The sequence below is a fragment of the Xiphophorus couchianus genome, chromosome 5 (assembly GCF_001444195.1).
Source record: "Xiphophorus couchianus chromosome 5, X_couchianus-1.0, whole genome shotgun sequence".
NCBI classification, from domain to species: Eukaryota; Metazoa; Chordata; class Actinopteri; order Cyprinodontiformes; family Poeciliidae; genus Xiphophorus; species Xiphophorus couchianus.
This window is the reverse complement of record NC_040232.1, coordinates 35,998,051-36,016,276: the sequence shown is the minus strand read 5'-3', so window position 1 is coordinate 36,016,276 and position 18,226 is coordinate 35,998,051. Positions and strand designations below refer to the sequence as shown.

Sequence of the window (18,226 nt, the reverse complement as noted above, 5' to 3'; positions counted from 1 at the left end):
CTCTTCACCTCCTATGTCACTTCCTGCTCTTCAAAACCTTAACTTGACATGAAAAATCCTCCGCCTCCATTTCCTTCTCTGTGCCGCCAGGAGGATAGATTCGTCTTTTTTGCGTGAAGAGCCACGGGCCTGTCCTTTGGAGCAACAAGTTCTGCTGAAGGCAGACGGGGAAACTTTGTCAGGATTTTTAAGACTCTGCTTTAAGAAGCTGCCTGTGGCTGCGCGCGTGCTCTCCTTCCCGCGGTGCTGACGTAGAGGTACGTAAAAACAACCAGATTTTTTTTTTCTCTCTTTGAGGCGTTTTTCATTATCATCGGGCCTCTTGAACAAAAAAAACTAGTCTAGTTTTACCTCTTATTTCTATTTCACTCTGCTCTCATGCCCATGTAAAGATAATGACTTTCACGTGAAAAGAAAAGTAGTTTATTTACATCTTTAGTTGCATCTTTAAGACGTTTCTCACACAGGCTCGTATGCGCAAAAAGTCACGAAAATATGTCAGATGAAGTGAACTGCAGACTATTTCGGTGCAGATGTGGTTCATGTGTCGCTAATCCTTTGTCATTCGCTCCGTCTCGTACCCAGCAGGATCACATCGTACCCGCTTCCACTTTCGTAAAGGAAATATTTTGCGCTCATGCCATGTCGGCTCACTGAACAGAAAACGGGGGATATTAGTTTTCAGGCCTCTTCAGCAGTTCAGACATATTATTAGCAGTCGCAATTAACATTTGTTTCAGTTATTATTGTCCAGCAAAAGCTGCTTCAATGACATAAACGAGGCCCATTTCGGACTCGCAAGCAGCCGTTTCAAAAGACGGGAATACGCGAAGTTCACTCTAACATGCTGATGCGTCTTGAAGCATTTTCTTCTCTTGTAGTCTGCCATGTCTGTTAATGTGTTTTTCCATTTGCGCATGTGGTTTGCGCTTCAGGGCCACCACCACAGACATGAGGGTCACAGAGCTGCTCCTGGACTGCCTGGAACAGTTGAACAGGGACGAATTCCAGACCTTTAAGTGGTACCTGCAGCAGCACGAGCTGGAAGGTCACAGGTCGATTCCTACGTCTTACCTAGAGCAGGCAGAGCGGACTAAAACAGTGAGTAAGATGATAGAGAACTATACAGAAGACGTTGCTGTGACGGTTGCTGTGACCATCCTGAAGAAACAACAAAGGAATGACCTGGCGCAGAAGCTGTCCAACGCACATCCAGGTGATTACGCCATCACTTGATTCCCTTTTAGGCGACACTTTCACCCTCTGCCATGTCTGTGCGCTAATCTGTTTTAAAAATTTCTTTAAGTGCAGAAAAATTGAATGCTGTGTCCTCCACCACTTCCTCTTCTGGAACCGCGCCTGAAGCCTCACCTGTGACCGCCCCAGCTGCTGCTGCAGCCGCGGCGCCTGCTGCTGCAGCAGCCGCTGGTCCCTCATTGGTAGCTCAGGAGGGAAGTGTGATCTTGGCTCCAATCATCAGCAATAGTGAATCCGGCACATGGAACATAACTCTTAGCAAAAACTAATGAAAGCTCCACGTGAAACGCAGCCCGTTTTTAGTACTGTTTTACAATGGCTTTATTGTGCTGTCTTTTTTTTTTCCTTGCAATTTTAGTTTCATTTTCAGAGGCATGATCATTTGTCATTGTATACAAACAATCCAAGTAGACGAAATGAACGGAGGCTCGCAAAGCATCCTGAACCAGTTTACCTTTTATTACGCTGGTTCAGCTCCTGTTCTATTGTATCTCATCATTTCAACTCTTTTTCAGAGGGATCTGCTTTAACCTTGTTTTAGTAAATCTGTCTATTTGCAAACAAATCAAGTGTGTGATTTTGAAAAAAATTTTTTTACTTCAGAGGTATTTCAGCCATCATGTCTGTCCGTGTCGGCGGTCGCACCGTCTGCGGATGCTCTTCTTAGGCTGCAGATATCACATTGTTAGTTATAATAGATGTTTATTGGCATTCCCAAATAATAAAGTCTGAGATATGTACAATAAATGTTTCAAAATGTTTGGGTATCTTCTGATGAAACAGAAAGGTATGATCAAACCGAAGGTTATGGCACTTATGAAGGATTTATTTTATGCTGACTTAACGGAGCTTCAGTGGAAAGAAAAACTGATGTCTTATCTAGGAGGGGATTGTTTTGTGTGTGTGTCGTGTTGAAGAACAATTATAATTTTTCACTCTTGTCTGGTTTATGTTGTATTACCAGTTGACTTCACAGTAGCAAATGTTTGAGAAATTTATATTCCAGAATACTTGCCTCTCTTTCACAACTTTGTGATATGTGATATTGCACATATCACATATCACAATATGTGATATTGCATATCATTGCAATATTGTGATATTGCAATGATATGCAATAATCATTGCATATCATGATTATGCATATCATGCATAATCATGCATGATATGCATCATATTAAGTGATCACAAACACTTAATGTTTGTGATCATATCACAAACATTAAGCATTTTAAATTTGCAACTGCAGCTTCGTTGTTGCTACTATGCAGCTGGCAACCCAAAAAGACAACAAAGAGGCATTAACATTTTGTCAGTCTCATTTATTTTGTGTTTTAATTTATGCATGTGTCGTTTCTTTTTGTCTTTTGTCAATCCCAGTATGTTTTTTTTAAAAGATGGCATATGAAGTAGCTGACATACTCCATCAACTGTATAGCTTACCTATAGACATTTTGTTACTTATTTCTGTCATTATCTTTGCATGTTTGTATTGCTGCATGTGTGTGATTCCACATAAGATTAAAGGCCAAAACCAAGATTTTTTGTTTTTGTTTCCTTTTTGTTGCACAAATGTTTGACACCATTTTCGTTTGATTTGGGTAATGGGAGAGGGGTTGACCTGTTGACATTTAAACTTCCACCAATATCTTCAAAGCAAAAGTAGCACAAGCAAACATTTTTGCAGCACACATTTAGCTAATAAGTTGATTGGCACCGATTCTGATTGATTTGAAGAAGTGGAGGGGGGCTGGTTGAACTTTCGAAACCTCTGGAAATATTTATTAAAAACACACACAAAAATGTTGCTCTGCAAACCAGGATAATTGGAGCACAAACGTTTCACAGCAGTTTTGTTGGCGGGGTCCTTTTGATGAAGGGTCTCTTTACATGTAACAGAATTTTAAGTGAGGTTATCCAACTTTATTGACATCACTTTGACCTTTTTGGAGTTGTTTAAACTCGTTTTTCTCCTCATTTATTTATTTATTTACTAGTCTCAGATCTTATACGACGTGGAGGGGTGGTTCCCTTCACGTCAACGTCCTAGTTAAACCACGTGACGTAATGTAGCACAAGAATACAAGGTATAGACAAATCGTGTCAATAGAAACTTTTGACACTGTTAATAACATTTTTGACCGAAGGGCCGCCATAAATCATGTTTTCCCCTCACTGGCCTGCTGGATATATTTATTCCAGCTGTAGAACAAATCATTTGTTGTTCTTCAGGTTGTGACGGCTCCGTCCGAACCCTCCGTGATATCGCAAACCAGGAAGTGGCAGCTTCCCAACGTCTACGACAAGCTGGCTGGTAGTTCACGCAATGAAAGGACTTATACATTGGAAAACATAAAAGACGGTGTTGTTATTTAACAACGAAGTGGGTCATTTGTGCGGCTGAGCGTCGTTTTTGAAGATAAATTTCATTGTAACGACTCGAAACCGGAAGGACTGCTAGCAAGCTTGTTGTTTAGCCATCTGGCAGAATTGTCGACAGCTAACAGTCAACGTTAGCAGGTGTTGTGATGGCTGTGCCGCACATACAGTTGTCCGTTGCAGCAATTTTACTCTTAGTGCTGCTGTCGGGGTGTAACGCGAGGATACACAAGCTCAGGCTAGAGGTGAGTGCGTAACACTGTTTAGGTTTAGAGTAACGTCAGCGTTAGCCCGGGTAGCTTATGCTAACGCCACGAACATTGACGTTGCTTCACTAAACCCACAGCGTGTTGATTACATTCAATGTCATAAAACATGTTAACACAGTGTCACACTGCTGTATTTATGTCCAATATGTATGTGTTTGTGAAGGGGATTATGCAGTAGCTAGCTTCGGCTGTGGCCATTTCATGGTTTCTAGAAAACCTGAACTTTGTTTATAGGCTCAAAATTTATAAAGGTCAAACCAAAACTGAGTCACTGTGATTATGAATGTATTAAATTACAATTTGTGATCTTTAAAATGTTTATGTTTGTGGAAAAAAGTAACCGATTAAACAAGAAAACCCGGCGCCTGTTTGGCATGTGGACAACATTTATATCGGGTCAAATGTGACAGTGGGCATGTTAGCGCCGTGCAAATAGTTCTGCGTAAAAAACAAACAATTTTAGCTGAACAATCATTTAAGCTTTAAATGATACTGATATCATGTGTTTACGTTATAAATTGAGACAGTCTCTCAATTTCCACAAAACGTTGGGACAAAAAAACCTCCCAGACATTTCTTAAATATATCATTTTTAGGTATTTCCATAAAGTATTTCACAAATGAGCTGAAATCAACATGAGAAATGTTGATTTTGCTACCTTCCCTTTTCTCATCCCAAAATTTGCTTCAACCGAAACCTTCAAATTTGTTTTTCGTTCATTCTGAGAGCCAATTATCTTATGTATGATTAAAGTATTTGTGATCACAAACCTTAAACTTGTTTTTTTTTCTTTCAGAACGAGACACGGTTTGCCATTGACCTCAACAATTTTGGTTTCTTTGCAAATGGATTTCTGAAAGTGAGTCTGTCCTCCCTGTGGCTCAATGACACTGTGAGCTACAACCTCTTCCCAGTAAGTCAGTTTTTTTTTTCATTTTCTTTCAGGTAAATATAAAGAAAAAGAAAAGTTGAAGGAAGCAGTAGTAATTTTTTTCTGCCCATATTAGTTTTGCAGTGAGAACTCTAGTATGTTCTTTTGGGTCCTGGTTGAGAAATGAAATAATGAGGTAATTGATACAGTTTGTCTTTTCTTTATTGAATACATTTTCTCTTCATTTGTAAGACTGGTGTAATTTACTCACTGCTCAGTTTTGAAATGCTTGATTACGCAGTGCTGAAAAGAGGAAACCTCTGTTTGTTCTGTGACCCAAACTACTTTTTTCCTATTTATTTAAGAGACTTTTTGCTGTAGACCATAGTTGATACAAAGGGAGCACTTTTCTGCCAAAAATTTCAGATATTTTGAGGTTAATCTCAGAAATTTGCTAGAAAAAAAACTTTGAAGTTTCTGAGTTTGAAAAATCATAAATTTTACTAAAGGAAACGACTTTGAGAAGTCGAAACTTTTTGATTGAGAAAACCATGCTCATCTGAAATGGGTTTCTTCACGACATCTCTTACATAAAGAAGTGATTTCTATCACTAAGCTGCACACAGTAATTGCTTTTTATTATATTTTTTAATTTACTGATATTTGTAGATGCTCTCGTGGAACAAACGGCAGAGAACATAGTAAAAATAAGATTTCCGGGGCGTGCTGTGGTGGCTCAGGGGGTTAGCACGTCCCACGTTAGGAGGCCTTAGTTCTCGACGCGGACGTCGTGGGTTCGACTCTTTGCCGCATGTCTTCCCCCCCTCTCCTCACCCTCCTTTCTGCGGTGGAAGGAGGGGAAGGAGGGGCCTACTGTAGAAAAAATACGAGCCACTAGTGCCGCAAAAACTCTTCGGAGAAAAAAAATGGAAAAAAAAAAAAATTTCCAATAATATAATAATAATATTTTACATTAATTGAAAGTTGAGACAAGAATAAATCGGAATTCTCCTAAGAAATTTTTCATAATAAACAATACAAGAAATGCCCACCTGTGCTGTCACAATAAGCAATAAATCAGTGAATCATATGATAAATTATAATTGTCTGGGACAATTTATCATCCAGAAAAATGTATCATGACGGGCCTAACCACAACTAATCATAGGTTTTCTCTGACTATTGATGGGAATAAATGCCAGTCATATCAAAAGCTGATTCATGTCCACATTGTTGTCTGCTGTAGGTTGGCTTCAGCCTGTCCAGGTCTCGGGTTAATGGGGTGTTGTCGTACACAGTGAGTACCCGCCTTCATAATTAAACGTCTGGTTTTCTACAGCTCTCAATCAGTATTCTGTTTAGTAAAACATATCCTCGATAATATATTATCTGTTCAACGTTATTCATTTCAATTTTTTTTTTTACCGGAGATGGTAAGAGTCTTGTTGTGTTCTCCGTAGGCGGAGGAGACCGAGGCGTGCCCGCCCACGAAGACCACCAACGACGAACCTCTCATTCTTTTTCTCATTGACAGCAAGCATCTGTTGTGTGTGTTGTTTTAGGTTCATAAGTTCCTAATGTATCACAGCTTTGTGCGAAGGTTAAGAGTTTGACTTCTGTCCTTCTAGGGTCAACGTGAGCGCCATGGGCGTTCAGGATAACTTCCTGATTGCCAAAGCCAAGTCAGATGAACCTAAAGGTTTGTGTTGCTGATTCTAACGCTTCCTCAAATTAGCTGCTGCAGAGTGAATGACGCCATTGTTTTAAAGTGACTAAAGTTAATCTTGATGTGTTTCTATGCCTCCATTTCTGTTGTTTAGAAAAAAAGAAGGTTACAAAGAGGGCTGCTGACGATTCAAATGGGAAACCAGGAAAGCCAGACACAAATCAAGATGATGATAAAGACATCCCAGGAGGTCAGGAAAAAGTACCACCAGCAAATGAAAAGTCAAACCCTGTTGAGGATGCTAAGAAACCGGAGGAAACTACATTCCTGGTGAGATTTTTTTAGTTTTTCTTTTAGTGGCTACATTTTTGTGCAGTTTGTTCTTTAAATCAGCGTCTTAACTGGAATTTCTTGCAGCTGAACAATTCAGTCAACCCGATTTTAGCCCTGGACAAAAGGAATGGCTTATACAACTTCAGCGTAAGTGCCCTTTGCTCTTCATTTAGACCAGTGTTTTTCAACCTTTTTTGAGCCAAGGTACCTTGTTTTCATTGAAAAAATCACGAGGCACACCACCAACCAAAAATGTAAACAAATGATACTCTATCGCCACCTATATTAAATATATAGTCATTCTTATCAAAGTGTATTGAATCGGAATCAAATAAACACAAACATTTATTTTTTATCATATTTTATATTTCATATTTCAAATTGCACTTAACATGTCCACTTCAAAAAGAACACCTGAACAGTGGCACAACAATGTGGTCTTAAATTTAAAGAGGTTGTAGAAAACTGAGAGAAGCAATAATATTTGGGAAAGATTTCACTGTTACAATATGAAGAGTGGTATGCACAAAATGTTAGTATCTGTATATTTTACTCATTTAGTGTGAAACCTGTGCATGTTTGGATGAACACAGAGCTGATATCCTGGCAGGAATTGAAGAAAGACACACACGAAGCTCTTCCTCAACAGCTCTCAGTCTCTCTCTGTCTTTAGTTTTTATAGTAGCCAGGCTTGAGAAGCTCACTTCACACAGACATGTTGTGGAAAATGGGAGCAATGTTAAAATAGCTTTGTTTGCCGGAACAGGGAACTCCTTGGCAGCAGTCAACCAAAAACTGTCCAAAGGTAGATCAGCAAAGCTGAGCTTTAAACCACGATTTTGTCTCAGTTCAGTTAGTTCTTCCTGCTCCTGCAAAGTCATGTTCTTTCCAACAACTGCTGAGCTGTATGGGTCCCTAACCCAGTCAAGGCATTCAGTGAAGACTGAAGAGAAATAAAATGACATCTTCTCCTGGAGAGTTTTTAAATGTCCACCTATTATTTCACACAGTGCAGCAGTGTGAACATTTTGCCATTTCTTCGTTAGTGGGAACATTTCAAGGTTGCCACTTTCCACATGTTGTTGCCAGAGGTGCACCTTTGAGCGGAATCCTTTTATTTTAGCCGTACTTGTGAGCAGGTTTTCATTTCGGCCTTGCATTCGTGTGTTCAGTTCATTCAGATGGTGAAAAATATCCGCCAGGTATGCCAGCCTTGCACACCACTCATCACTTGCAAGCAGCTTTGCGTAATCGGACCCCTCATTTGTCAGATTCATTCTGAGTTCCTCCCGCAGCTCATACACACGGGCTAGTACCTTGCCGCGCGACAACCATCGGACCTCCGTATGAAACAACAAGGCCTTATGCTCTGCTCCCATTTCCTCACACAAAGATGCAAATATGCGGCTTTTCACAGGTCGTGCCTTCACAAAGTTTACCATATTTACAACATCATTCAAGACAGGCGCTAGGTCTGCTGGTAAAGTCTTGGCCATGAGGGCCTCACGGTGTAAGAAACAGTGTGTAATAATTACATCTGGGTTTCTTTCCTTCACTCTGCTTACAAAGCCTTTGGTGCGCCTGACCATGGCTGCAGCTCCAGCAGTGCAGACACTCGTGCAGTTTTCCCACTTAAGTCCTTCTTGTTCAAGATATTCTGATGTGACCCGAAAAATGTCTTCTCCTGTTGTCCTTTCTGGGAATGCCTTGCAAAATAGGAAGTTTTCTCTGATTGCGTCTCCATCCACAAAACGCACATTCGCCAAGAGTTGAGCATGTCCGCTAATATCCGTACACTCGTCAAGTTGCAACGCAAATTTCTCACTGATACGGATCTTTTCTAAAACCACACTTTCGATGTCTGCAGACATGTCATCAATACGTCTGGAAATTGTGTTATCTGAGAGAGGGACTTTTGCTATTTCTTTAACCGCTTCAGGTCCGAGCATCTCATTTACAATGGCTTTGCATGCGGGTAATATTAATGTCTCTGCCACAGTGTGGGACCTTTTTGATTTAGCTACAAGTTCAGCTACGTGGTAGCTAGCTTTAAGGGCTCTCTCATTTACCTTTGTGGTTTTTCTCATAAAAGTTGCCTGTTTCTCCATGTGTTTACGCAGGAGAACAAAATAGTCTGCTTTCTTGTTTTGAAGCGAAGGGTGTTTCGTTTGGAGATGGCGTTTAAGCTTGCTTGGTACCATAGAACTGTTGGATAGCTTTTCACCGCATACCAAGCACAACGGAGTCGGTGTCGTTGCATCCCCGGTGAAAGTAAATCCAAATGAAATGTAACTCTCACTGTACTGTCTCGAGCTCACGGTATTTGTCTTCTGTTGATATCCACTCATACTAGGGCCTTCATCTGGGTCCGAATTTTGTCCAGGGACCAGCGTTAGCATTTTTTCATTTCAAAAACGTTTCCATCACTGTCATCACAGTCTTGCTAGATACAACGCTCTCACCGCTCCCTGTCACATTCACGCATCACTAATTCTCTTGTTTTAACGTACAATGCTATGTACCTACTGCCATCTAGTGGTAAGGAAATTACATGATTATGCCGCTAGTCACTACTACAGCACAGACACGCGAAGATAGCATATTATTTGTAGATAATTAATTTGTTTTCAAAAAATCTTTTTAGACCAATTAGGTGAAATTTCCACGGCACACCTGACGATCACTCACGGCACAGTGGTTGAAAAACACTGATTTAGAGAACATTTGGCAGCGTTTGGTTGGCTTTGCTCGTTGATGTATTTTACAGGATTGGACATCTACGTGATGTAACGCCACATGACAATGGTGCATGTACGGACTGAGTCAGGAATATCGCTGGTCGGGAAAATGACCGGCAAAAAAAATCTAAAAAAGAGTTTCTCTTTTAATTGTCTTCAAATGTAATGACATCATAGACAAGAAAACGTTACATCCAACAGAGAAGAATGAACCGACTGAAAAATACAACCCAAAAGAATATAAAGATATCTATGGAGCATCGGGAGTGAATAAATGAAACTTTTGTTTTGCACTCCTAGAATTTATTTAAGGGCTAAAATGATGGATTTTGCAAGTCATTATATACCCTGTAACTCTAAAATAAGGCAACCGAAACACCCACTCTCTGATAGGTCATTGGTGGAGTTCAAATTAGTTAATCAACCACCATTGAGTTCAGACAACCAATTATTAATAATTGCAAAATAAACATCAAGCCAGATACATGATACTGTAACAAATTGAATGTTGTGCTTCATAGTTTTTACGTACTTTTTATGGGGGAAATGTTTTTGTGTTCTTTGGTTCCTGATGCCCATGAATGTAATCTCTGCTCTGTCGGCTTGCAGAGCTTTTGTCTTATTGTTGCTATGGCAATGGGTCTGTGTGTGATTGCCTCATTTGTCCGTAGAACATGGCGATATACATGACGATCGTGATTTAGGATAAAAGTTTTCATAAACTATAGAAGCAATAGTTAGTTAAACTTGAACATACTATGCCTTCTACAGCTGCAATTATGGAAAATTAAATTATTGACCAATATAAAAAACAGATCCACTTAGTCTTCTCTCAGAAAGCAAAATATTTATAGATTCAAATCCAGGAAGAATATATAGTTTACAAATCAGAAGATCTGCAATTTTCTCATCTTTGATAAGTCATTTTATAGAAATCAGGTTAGAATTAAGGGCGCCATTCTTGTGACCGCTTCCTGCTCATCCTGCATTGGAACAGTATGGTTTTGTGGACGTGACTCGATGCGTAGCAATGGCGGCTAAAGGAGCGCGTCACTTGCTGCAGCGGCTGATGGTTGCCGTCCAATCCAGTGATGCGTATCGATTGTTGTGCCATCTGGTTTAATGTCTCTCCTCCTCTACAGTTCCGCCTGGTCATTGGCCCAAAGGATCAGGGTCTGTACAGCCTGAAGTTCCACTACTGTCGGAACAAGGTGGCCGGAGTCAAGCTGCCTTATGCCTTGACGGTGAGTCAACGAGCGTTGGTGATGCTCTGCCAGCCCTCAGGTGTCTGATAGGTGTTCATTTAACATTTTCTCCCTCCACCTCCCTGCAGGTGGATGTGGTAGAGATGAACCCAGGGAGCTTCCTGTCTGCAGCCGAAATCCCTTTACTTCGTCTTTTCATATGTATGGCCGGAGTCTTCTTCGCTGCTGCTATGGTGTGGGTCTACATGCTAATGAAGCACAGGTACATGGCATGAACTACACTCAAATTGTGATTTCTTTTACATCCCAGAGGTTTTGTCATATTGTGGTGGACACAAAAATGTCGCTACATGTGCTAATCCTTCTTTTTTATCTAACTGGGTTTTGATTCTCCTTATTTTTGTTGTTTGCTCTGATTAGGACAATGCAAACATTCACATTGTTACTGATTAGGTTCTTTTTTATCTTTCTTAATGTCATTCTGTGTTTTTTGTCTTTTATCCAAAGCAAAAAGGGGGTACTGTTCTTGGTCTCTTTATTGAGTTTAAAACTTTAGTATCATGCTAACCACACAGACCACAAAGTTAGCTAGATGGTTAACTAGCATAAACCCAAGATTCTCAGGTTGTTTACATTTCGGAGGGTTTGCACCTGCAGGGCACAGGAGATTCCCACACCCAAACCAAACAAGCACACAGTCTTGAATTGTAAAAGGCCGTTAAGGATTAAAGAGTGACTCATCTCCGCAGCCATCTTACTAACTTTAAATATGAAGTTTGTTTTCCTCATCTGCTTCTTTACAGATACAGCGTGTTTAAGATCCACTGGCTGATGGCTGCACTGGCATTCACCAAGTCCACATCTGTAGTTTTCCACAGTGTAGGTCACAGTGCTAGTAATTCTCTTCACGTTCTCAACAACAGCTTGAGGTATTTTCTGTTTTATCACAACAGACAAAGTAGTTTATGTGTCCATGGCTTCTGTTTTTCACAGATCAACTACCACTTTATCAACATCGAGGGTCATCCTATCGAAGGCTGGGCCGTCATGTATTATATCACACACCTGTAAGTTATTTCTGCTGGGGTTTTTTTAATTAGAGATGCACTGGTGTGAAAATTTTAGCTGACATACATATTCTCTACCATGAAAAAAATGGACCACACCACTGAAATGGCCTCTCTGCTGAAGTTGAACACTCTCTCTCACATGGCCAAACAAATACCTGAAATATAGTTTGGAAAATACCGTATATCATGAATATGAGTCACAGTTCTTTTTAAATAGAGTCCAGATAGACACGTATATGTTTTTTTTCCTCTTCATGACACATTTTTTTGACTTAAGCTGCTTACACTCCGAAGTGACCTATAGTCCGGAGAATATGGTAAAAGTCCGTTATTACATCGGCACACTTTTAATTTGGGCCAATATCAGAATGTCAAAAAATGACGAACATCGTCCGATACCAATGTTGATCCTGATATGTCATTCATCTCTAGTTTGAATCCTATTTGTTTTTAACATTCTGTATTAATACTCCTGTATCTGTGAGGCTGAAGGGGGCGCTCCTGTTCATCACTCTGGCACTAATTGGGATGGGCTGGGCTTTCATTAAATACGCCCTCTCTTACAAAGAGAAGATGATCTTCGTAATAGTCATCCCTCTGCAGGTATTGTGTGTGTGTGTGTTTGTTTTTAATACTTTGTGGGAACCATGTTCCTGACACATACAACGTTGTGGGGACCAAAGCCTGGTTCCCACAAGGGTAAATGCTGTTTTTGGGTCAGGGGTCAGATTTAGGACTAAGGTGCAAATTGAATTTTGGTTAAAGTTAGATATATAATGGTTTAGGCTGTAAGCGATAAGGGTGAGGTTTCGACTGTAGAAATTAATGGAAGTCAATGGAATCTCCCCACAAAGATAGCCACACAAACGTGTGTGTGTTTGGGAACCTGCATTTAGTTTGTAGTTTGTGCCTTTCTAATATATCTGTGTGTGTGTGTCTTCCTACCAGGTGCTGGCGAATGTTGCCTATATCATCATCGAGTCGACAGAGGAAGGCTCCAGTGAGTACTATCTGTGGAAGGAGATCCTCTTCCTGGTGGACCTCATCTGCTGCGGAGCCATCCTGTTCCCCGTCGTCTGGTCAGTGTGATGTGTAGCCTGAAGAGGCCGTGTTAACTGTAGATCTAGTTTTGTTCTTTAACACAAGGGATGCATCGGTGCACATTTTTCACTACCATTTCAGATTTAGTGCTTAAACCACTTAAAACATTTCTGGGTTTTTTTTAAACACAGACATAAATGTGCTGAATTACAAATGTATTTCATAACTGTGCAGCAGTACAGCTCACTTAAATATACCAATAGCTTCACAAGCTAATGTAAAACTTTAATTTGTTCAGTCAGTGCAATTAGGAGTATAGCAGCCAATGTGAAGTAAATAATAAACTGACACTGACTAAAACAGTAGGTTGACTATCTTAGTGAAACATGCAAAAATCCAACTCCAACAAACTTTCTTTCAAATTGTTCAGAAAGTGCAGTTAGAAATTCTAGATATAATGTAAAATAATAAAGCATAACGTCGCTCAGACCATAAGTCATAAAATTAGCCTGAATACATCTGGCCTTATGGATCATGAACATCGCTGATACCCGATCTAGATTTTTTTTTCTTTCAATATCGGTACCAATACAGATATTAACATTGGATCGGTGCATCTCTAATTAACACAAAGTACTACAACACGTTGTTTGGACTTTGAATTCAGTAACCAGAGATGAGGTCAGAGGTCACTTGTCAAAAAGAGAAGTGGCCATAAAATTGTTTCACTAATTTCACACAAAAACTAAACTGATGTCTTTAGCAGTCTTTAGCATATTTTGTTAGCCGTTATCATTGCTAACCTCAACTGGAGTGTCGTTTGGCGTCATAGAAGCCTGATCAACCAACCAACTTACCTTTGTGAAAACATAGTCTCCTTTTAAACTGCTTTTTTATTTTGTGCTTTCTCTCAATTCAATTCTGAACACTGAAAATAGCTAACTTTGAGTCTGTTACCATTAGTAGAAATTGCTACTGTTAGCATCCTGTTAGCACTTAGGTAGATGCTGTCAGTGATCAGAAAATGATCGAATTTTTGAGTTTTCTGACTGAAGGACCACTCATAAGGGTAATAATGTGGAAAAACTGTTTCTCACTTTGACAGTATTGTGTTCTACCTTTTTAAATTCCCAATATGCCTGTAATTATTAACAAACTGATAGATTTGTAGAAGCTTTACAGAACTGATAAGTCATTAAAATATACCCTATTAATACAGTCTTTAACGGTACAGAAATTTTTGTTTTTACCAACCATATGATTATAGAAACGTTTTTGGTGAAATATTGATTTTACTTTGGGAAAACATGGAATTAAAATGGAGAAGCTAAGAAAAAATGTAATTTTGATTTAGAAAAATATATGAAACTTTGAAGAAAATGGAAATGATAGACTATATTTGTCTACATCCAAGTTTAATGTGACATTGATCTGACTTTGTGTAGGTAATTAAGACTTTTTGATAAATAAATTCAGCTTATTTGTAAGTAAACTAGCAGAGTTCTGCACAGAGTAATTGTCTCGGAACCTGAAAGTTGTGGGTTCGATTCCAGTTTCCTCCTGGGGGTCGGAGGTTAACCTCTAATTGTACATCAGTGTATGAATGTGTGACTGGTCGGCTGTGACTTAAATTTTCACCTATTTAGCAAAGTGTTATTTTGACCTGATAAAACATTTAAGTATCTTTAGATTGACGTGTTTTCTCATCTTTCTGTCGCCAGGTCCATGCGTCTCTTAAAAGGTGGGCTGGTTTTTCCCTGAGTTAAGTGAACGCATCACCATGTTTATCTTTTTTGCTCTAAACTTGGGTTTTGTTTCTTCCAGCTGCCATGAACCTGGAGAAGCTCAAGCTGTTCAGGCATTACTACGTCATGGTGAGAGAGACGCCTCAGCAGTTCTGACCAGAGCTCAGTTTGTCCTACAAAAATGTCTGTTTTTCCTAGCAGCTGTAAAACTAGATTACCCAAACAAAAATAGAGTTAGTTTTGATGAAGGTGCTAATTTTCAGTTTTAGTTAAAAAACAACAACAACAAAACCTATTCATCTTTGAACAGAACACTTTTATCAAATTACAACATCTCCCGGTAACATTTGCCAGGATTTTAAAGGAAGCGCCAAATCATTAATCCTGTTTCAACAGTCTGATTTTCTGCCTTTAATTAAATCTTTATTGTAGATCGTTTGCTACATCTTCTTCACGAGGATCATAGCCATTTTGATGAAGATCACAATGCCCTTCCAGTGGCAGTGGTGTTATGAGGTAAGACTCCAAGAGTCTTTTAATTAAATTTTTATCATTTAATTTCTGTTGGGGACCAATAGAGTATTTTCCTCAGCCTGCTGCTCTGTAGGCTGACATTTATGTACTTAATTGTTTTATAGTCTTCTATTAATATTCAGCTGTTCAGAGAAACTGAAGTTGGGATTGTCTTTAGTAAAAAACAGACTAGGGCTGAAATGATTAATTGGATTAATTGTGATTAACCAGTTATTCAAATAATTGTCAACAAGTTTAACAATTGATTAATTAACTGGATATACAGACTAAAAAAATAAGTCAATATGCTGAACGAACTTAACATATTCAGAGCAGCAATTAAGCTAAAATTGTGCAGTATAATGTATAGGATAAAAAAAACATCTGTAAATATGTTGTACCCAGAACTCCTAAAGTGGTGAAATTTGACTTTGAACTGGTTCAAATTCACTAAATGATTCTGTTACTGCATTTAAGCAACAAAATGCTTTTTTTTATTATTTAAGAAGTAATTTTTCATTTGCATCTTGTAACTCATTTCAAATATTGTGTAAAAAATCGCTTAAGTGATTAAATGAACAATCCGAATAATTGATTAATCATCAAAAATAATTGACTACTAAATTAGTTGTCAGTTGCAGCCCTAAAATAAAGACTAAAAAAAGTGAAAAAATCTTTACTGAGATGATTTGAGTTGACTGAGGTCTCCCTGTAAAACACACACCTTCCTCTGGTCCTCAGTTTCTGGTGGAAGTGTCCACTCTGATCTTCTTTGTTCTGACTGGCTACAAGTTCCGACCGGCGTCCAACAACCCGTACTTGCAGCCCCCGCTGAACGAAGAGGACGTGGAGAAGGATGAAGTGTGAGTGCGTCAAAGGTGGAGCTACACCGATCCCTTATTAATATCTGTATCGGCTCCGATATTGGAAAAGAAAGTAGTTCAGTACATTTATGTCTGTTTACAAAAAACAAACGAAAGGTTTAAGTAGTGCTGTCAATTGATTAAAATTCAAATCTGCACTTTATTGCTGTGATTAATCATGAGTAATCATCATGCTCAACTTTGTGGCTTGAAATGTAAAAATGCACATTTTCCTAAAGTTGTTAAAGAAGTCTTTTATTGTCTCAAACAAACAAGTGTAGCGGTTCAATAGAAGTTTGGGCAGCATTGTTTTTCTGTATCAGCTCAAACTAACCCTCAGATGTCAGTAGTGCAAGTGGAAAAAGTGGATCCTAGTTTTATTCATTTGTTTTGTATCTAAAATGATCCCAGTCTGACATGAAGCGTTCTCCTCTATGTTTTTTTTTTTTGTCTGTGTGTGCAGAGTGACGGAGTCGGGCGCTCTGGAGGGAATCTCTAAAGTTAAGAAGACGTCTAACGGACGCGAGCGCCAGAAAGAGCCCGCTCTGTGAGCAGGAGGCTGAGTGGGTGGGGGCTCATATGGACCAAGACCCCCCACCACCACTTCTGCTGACGGCTCTCTGTTCAAAACTCTTCAAGTGGTTGCAAAGCTTCATGCCCACTGTCTGGCTATGCAAATGTAAAATAACAACAACAAAAAAGATGACTAACATGACGGAGGTTGTCCATTTTCTTTTGGGGGTGCTCCAAAAGAAAGTTTTTTTCTGGATGGGTGGGAAAATGGAACACAGCTCTGAAATTCTTTTTTTTTCTTCTCTGTTTCTCTCCAAAGCTTGTTATTATTATTATTATTATTATTACAGTGAACCCTCATTTTTCACGGGGGTTGCGTTCCAAAAGGATCCCGTGATAGGCGAAATCCGTGAAGTAGTTACCTTTATTTTTTACAATTGTTATATGCAGCATAATTAAATACTCTACATTGAAACCAAAGAACAAAAATTGTTTTCAGGCCTAAGCATTTTTTTAAAACAAATAGAATGTTTTCTTACAAATAACTACAGTAAAATAATCATTTTAATCATCAATACGAAGTACAGTAGGACAAATTGTGACTCGTGTATTTCATTGTTCCTCTGACTGTGACGCTGCCGCCTGACTCCACTCTCTAGTGTCTTTTTCTTCTGAAGCCTGTGTGGTGCAGGTGTGTTGTTTCAAGAGAAGAACATAGTTATCAGTAGTTGTTGTCGCTCTTTTTTCTTCTGGGCAAAAATATTTGCCAAAATTTGCCAAGCTGTATTACGTATATTTAAATACCGTAACACTATTGGCACATTACAGTATATAGAGAAGAAGCGCGGAGACTGTTTATCCAATCAGGACGCAGAACACAATGCACTGTGAAAAAAAAACTGCACAAAAAACTCTGCAAAGCAGCGAGGCCGTGAAAGGTCAACCGTGTTACAGCGAGGGTTCACTGTATAGACAAAGACTCCGGTGTGTTTATGCCGGCTATGTAAAAACGGTACTTCTGCAGGTAGCATCTTTTTTTCCCCATTTTTTTTTTGTGTAACATGGAACTAACGTAATGTGACACAAATCTAGGTTTCCCTCATTTGGATGCAATAGCCCATTCTCAGGTGAAAAGACAAAAAAAAAGAAAAATTGATGTTATGGAGGAAACGGCTTCGTTTCCCATCACTGCACCGTACATGTTTTGCTCATTGATTTTTAGGTTGGAATAATCAACAGCAGGATGTTTTTTTTTGTTTTTTTTTTCTCCGAAGAGTTTTTGCAGCGCTAGTGGCTTGTATTTTTTACGACAGTAAGCAGACAGGAGAGGGGGGAGGACATGCGGCAAAGGTCGCCGGGACCGGGAGTCGAACCCGCGACATCCGCGTTGAGGACCAAGGCCTCCAAACCAAACAAATAAAATAAAATTTTAAAAAAAGCGTGCTGTGGTGGCGCAGGGGGTTAGGTTAATTTTATTTAATTTAATTTGTTTGGTTTCAGTATGTTGCTGTCTTTTGCATATTGAAATGTTTTCCAGTATCATTGTGTGTGTCGGAGGACGAGGCGTTTCCTCCCAGTGTGTCATTTTGGAGTGCTGCTGTAATTTAGTGCTTTAGTGGTTGAAGATAACCTGCTTATTCCACCATACTGACTTGAGGACCTTTAATTAAAGTGACAGTACTTTCAGATCAGGCTATATAAACAGATCAGGGATATACAGGATATATACAGTATATACATATATACTGTATATATAAATTTT

At 39.2% G+C, this 18,226-nt stretch overlaps 1 protein-coding gene across 1 annotated transcript; it reads left to right on the top strand.

Moving 5' to 3' along the window:
• The first annotated feature begins 3,321 nt into the window (after positions 1-3,321).
• On the top strand, positions 3,322-16,666 carry LOC114145279 (protein GPR108-like). Its single transcript, XM_028018761.1, has 18 exons — positions 3,322-3,881; positions 4,703-4,819; positions 6,024-6,074; positions 6,238-6,323; positions 6,406-6,476; positions 6,598-6,773; positions 6,861-6,923; positions 10,657-10,758; positions 10,848-10,981; positions 11,523-11,598; positions 11,713-11,786; positions 12,275-12,392; positions 12,738-12,868; positions 14,552-14,571; positions 14,655-14,704; positions 15,008-15,091; positions 15,830-15,951; positions 16,415-16,666. Exons 1-18 carry the CDS (start codon positions 3,786-3,788, stop codon positions 16,500-16,502), a joined length of 1,659 nt encoding a protein of 552 aa, XP_027874562.1. The 5' UTR covers positions 3,322-3,785; the 3' UTR covers positions 16,503-16,666.
• Positions 16,667-18,226: the final 1,560 nt, after the last annotated feature.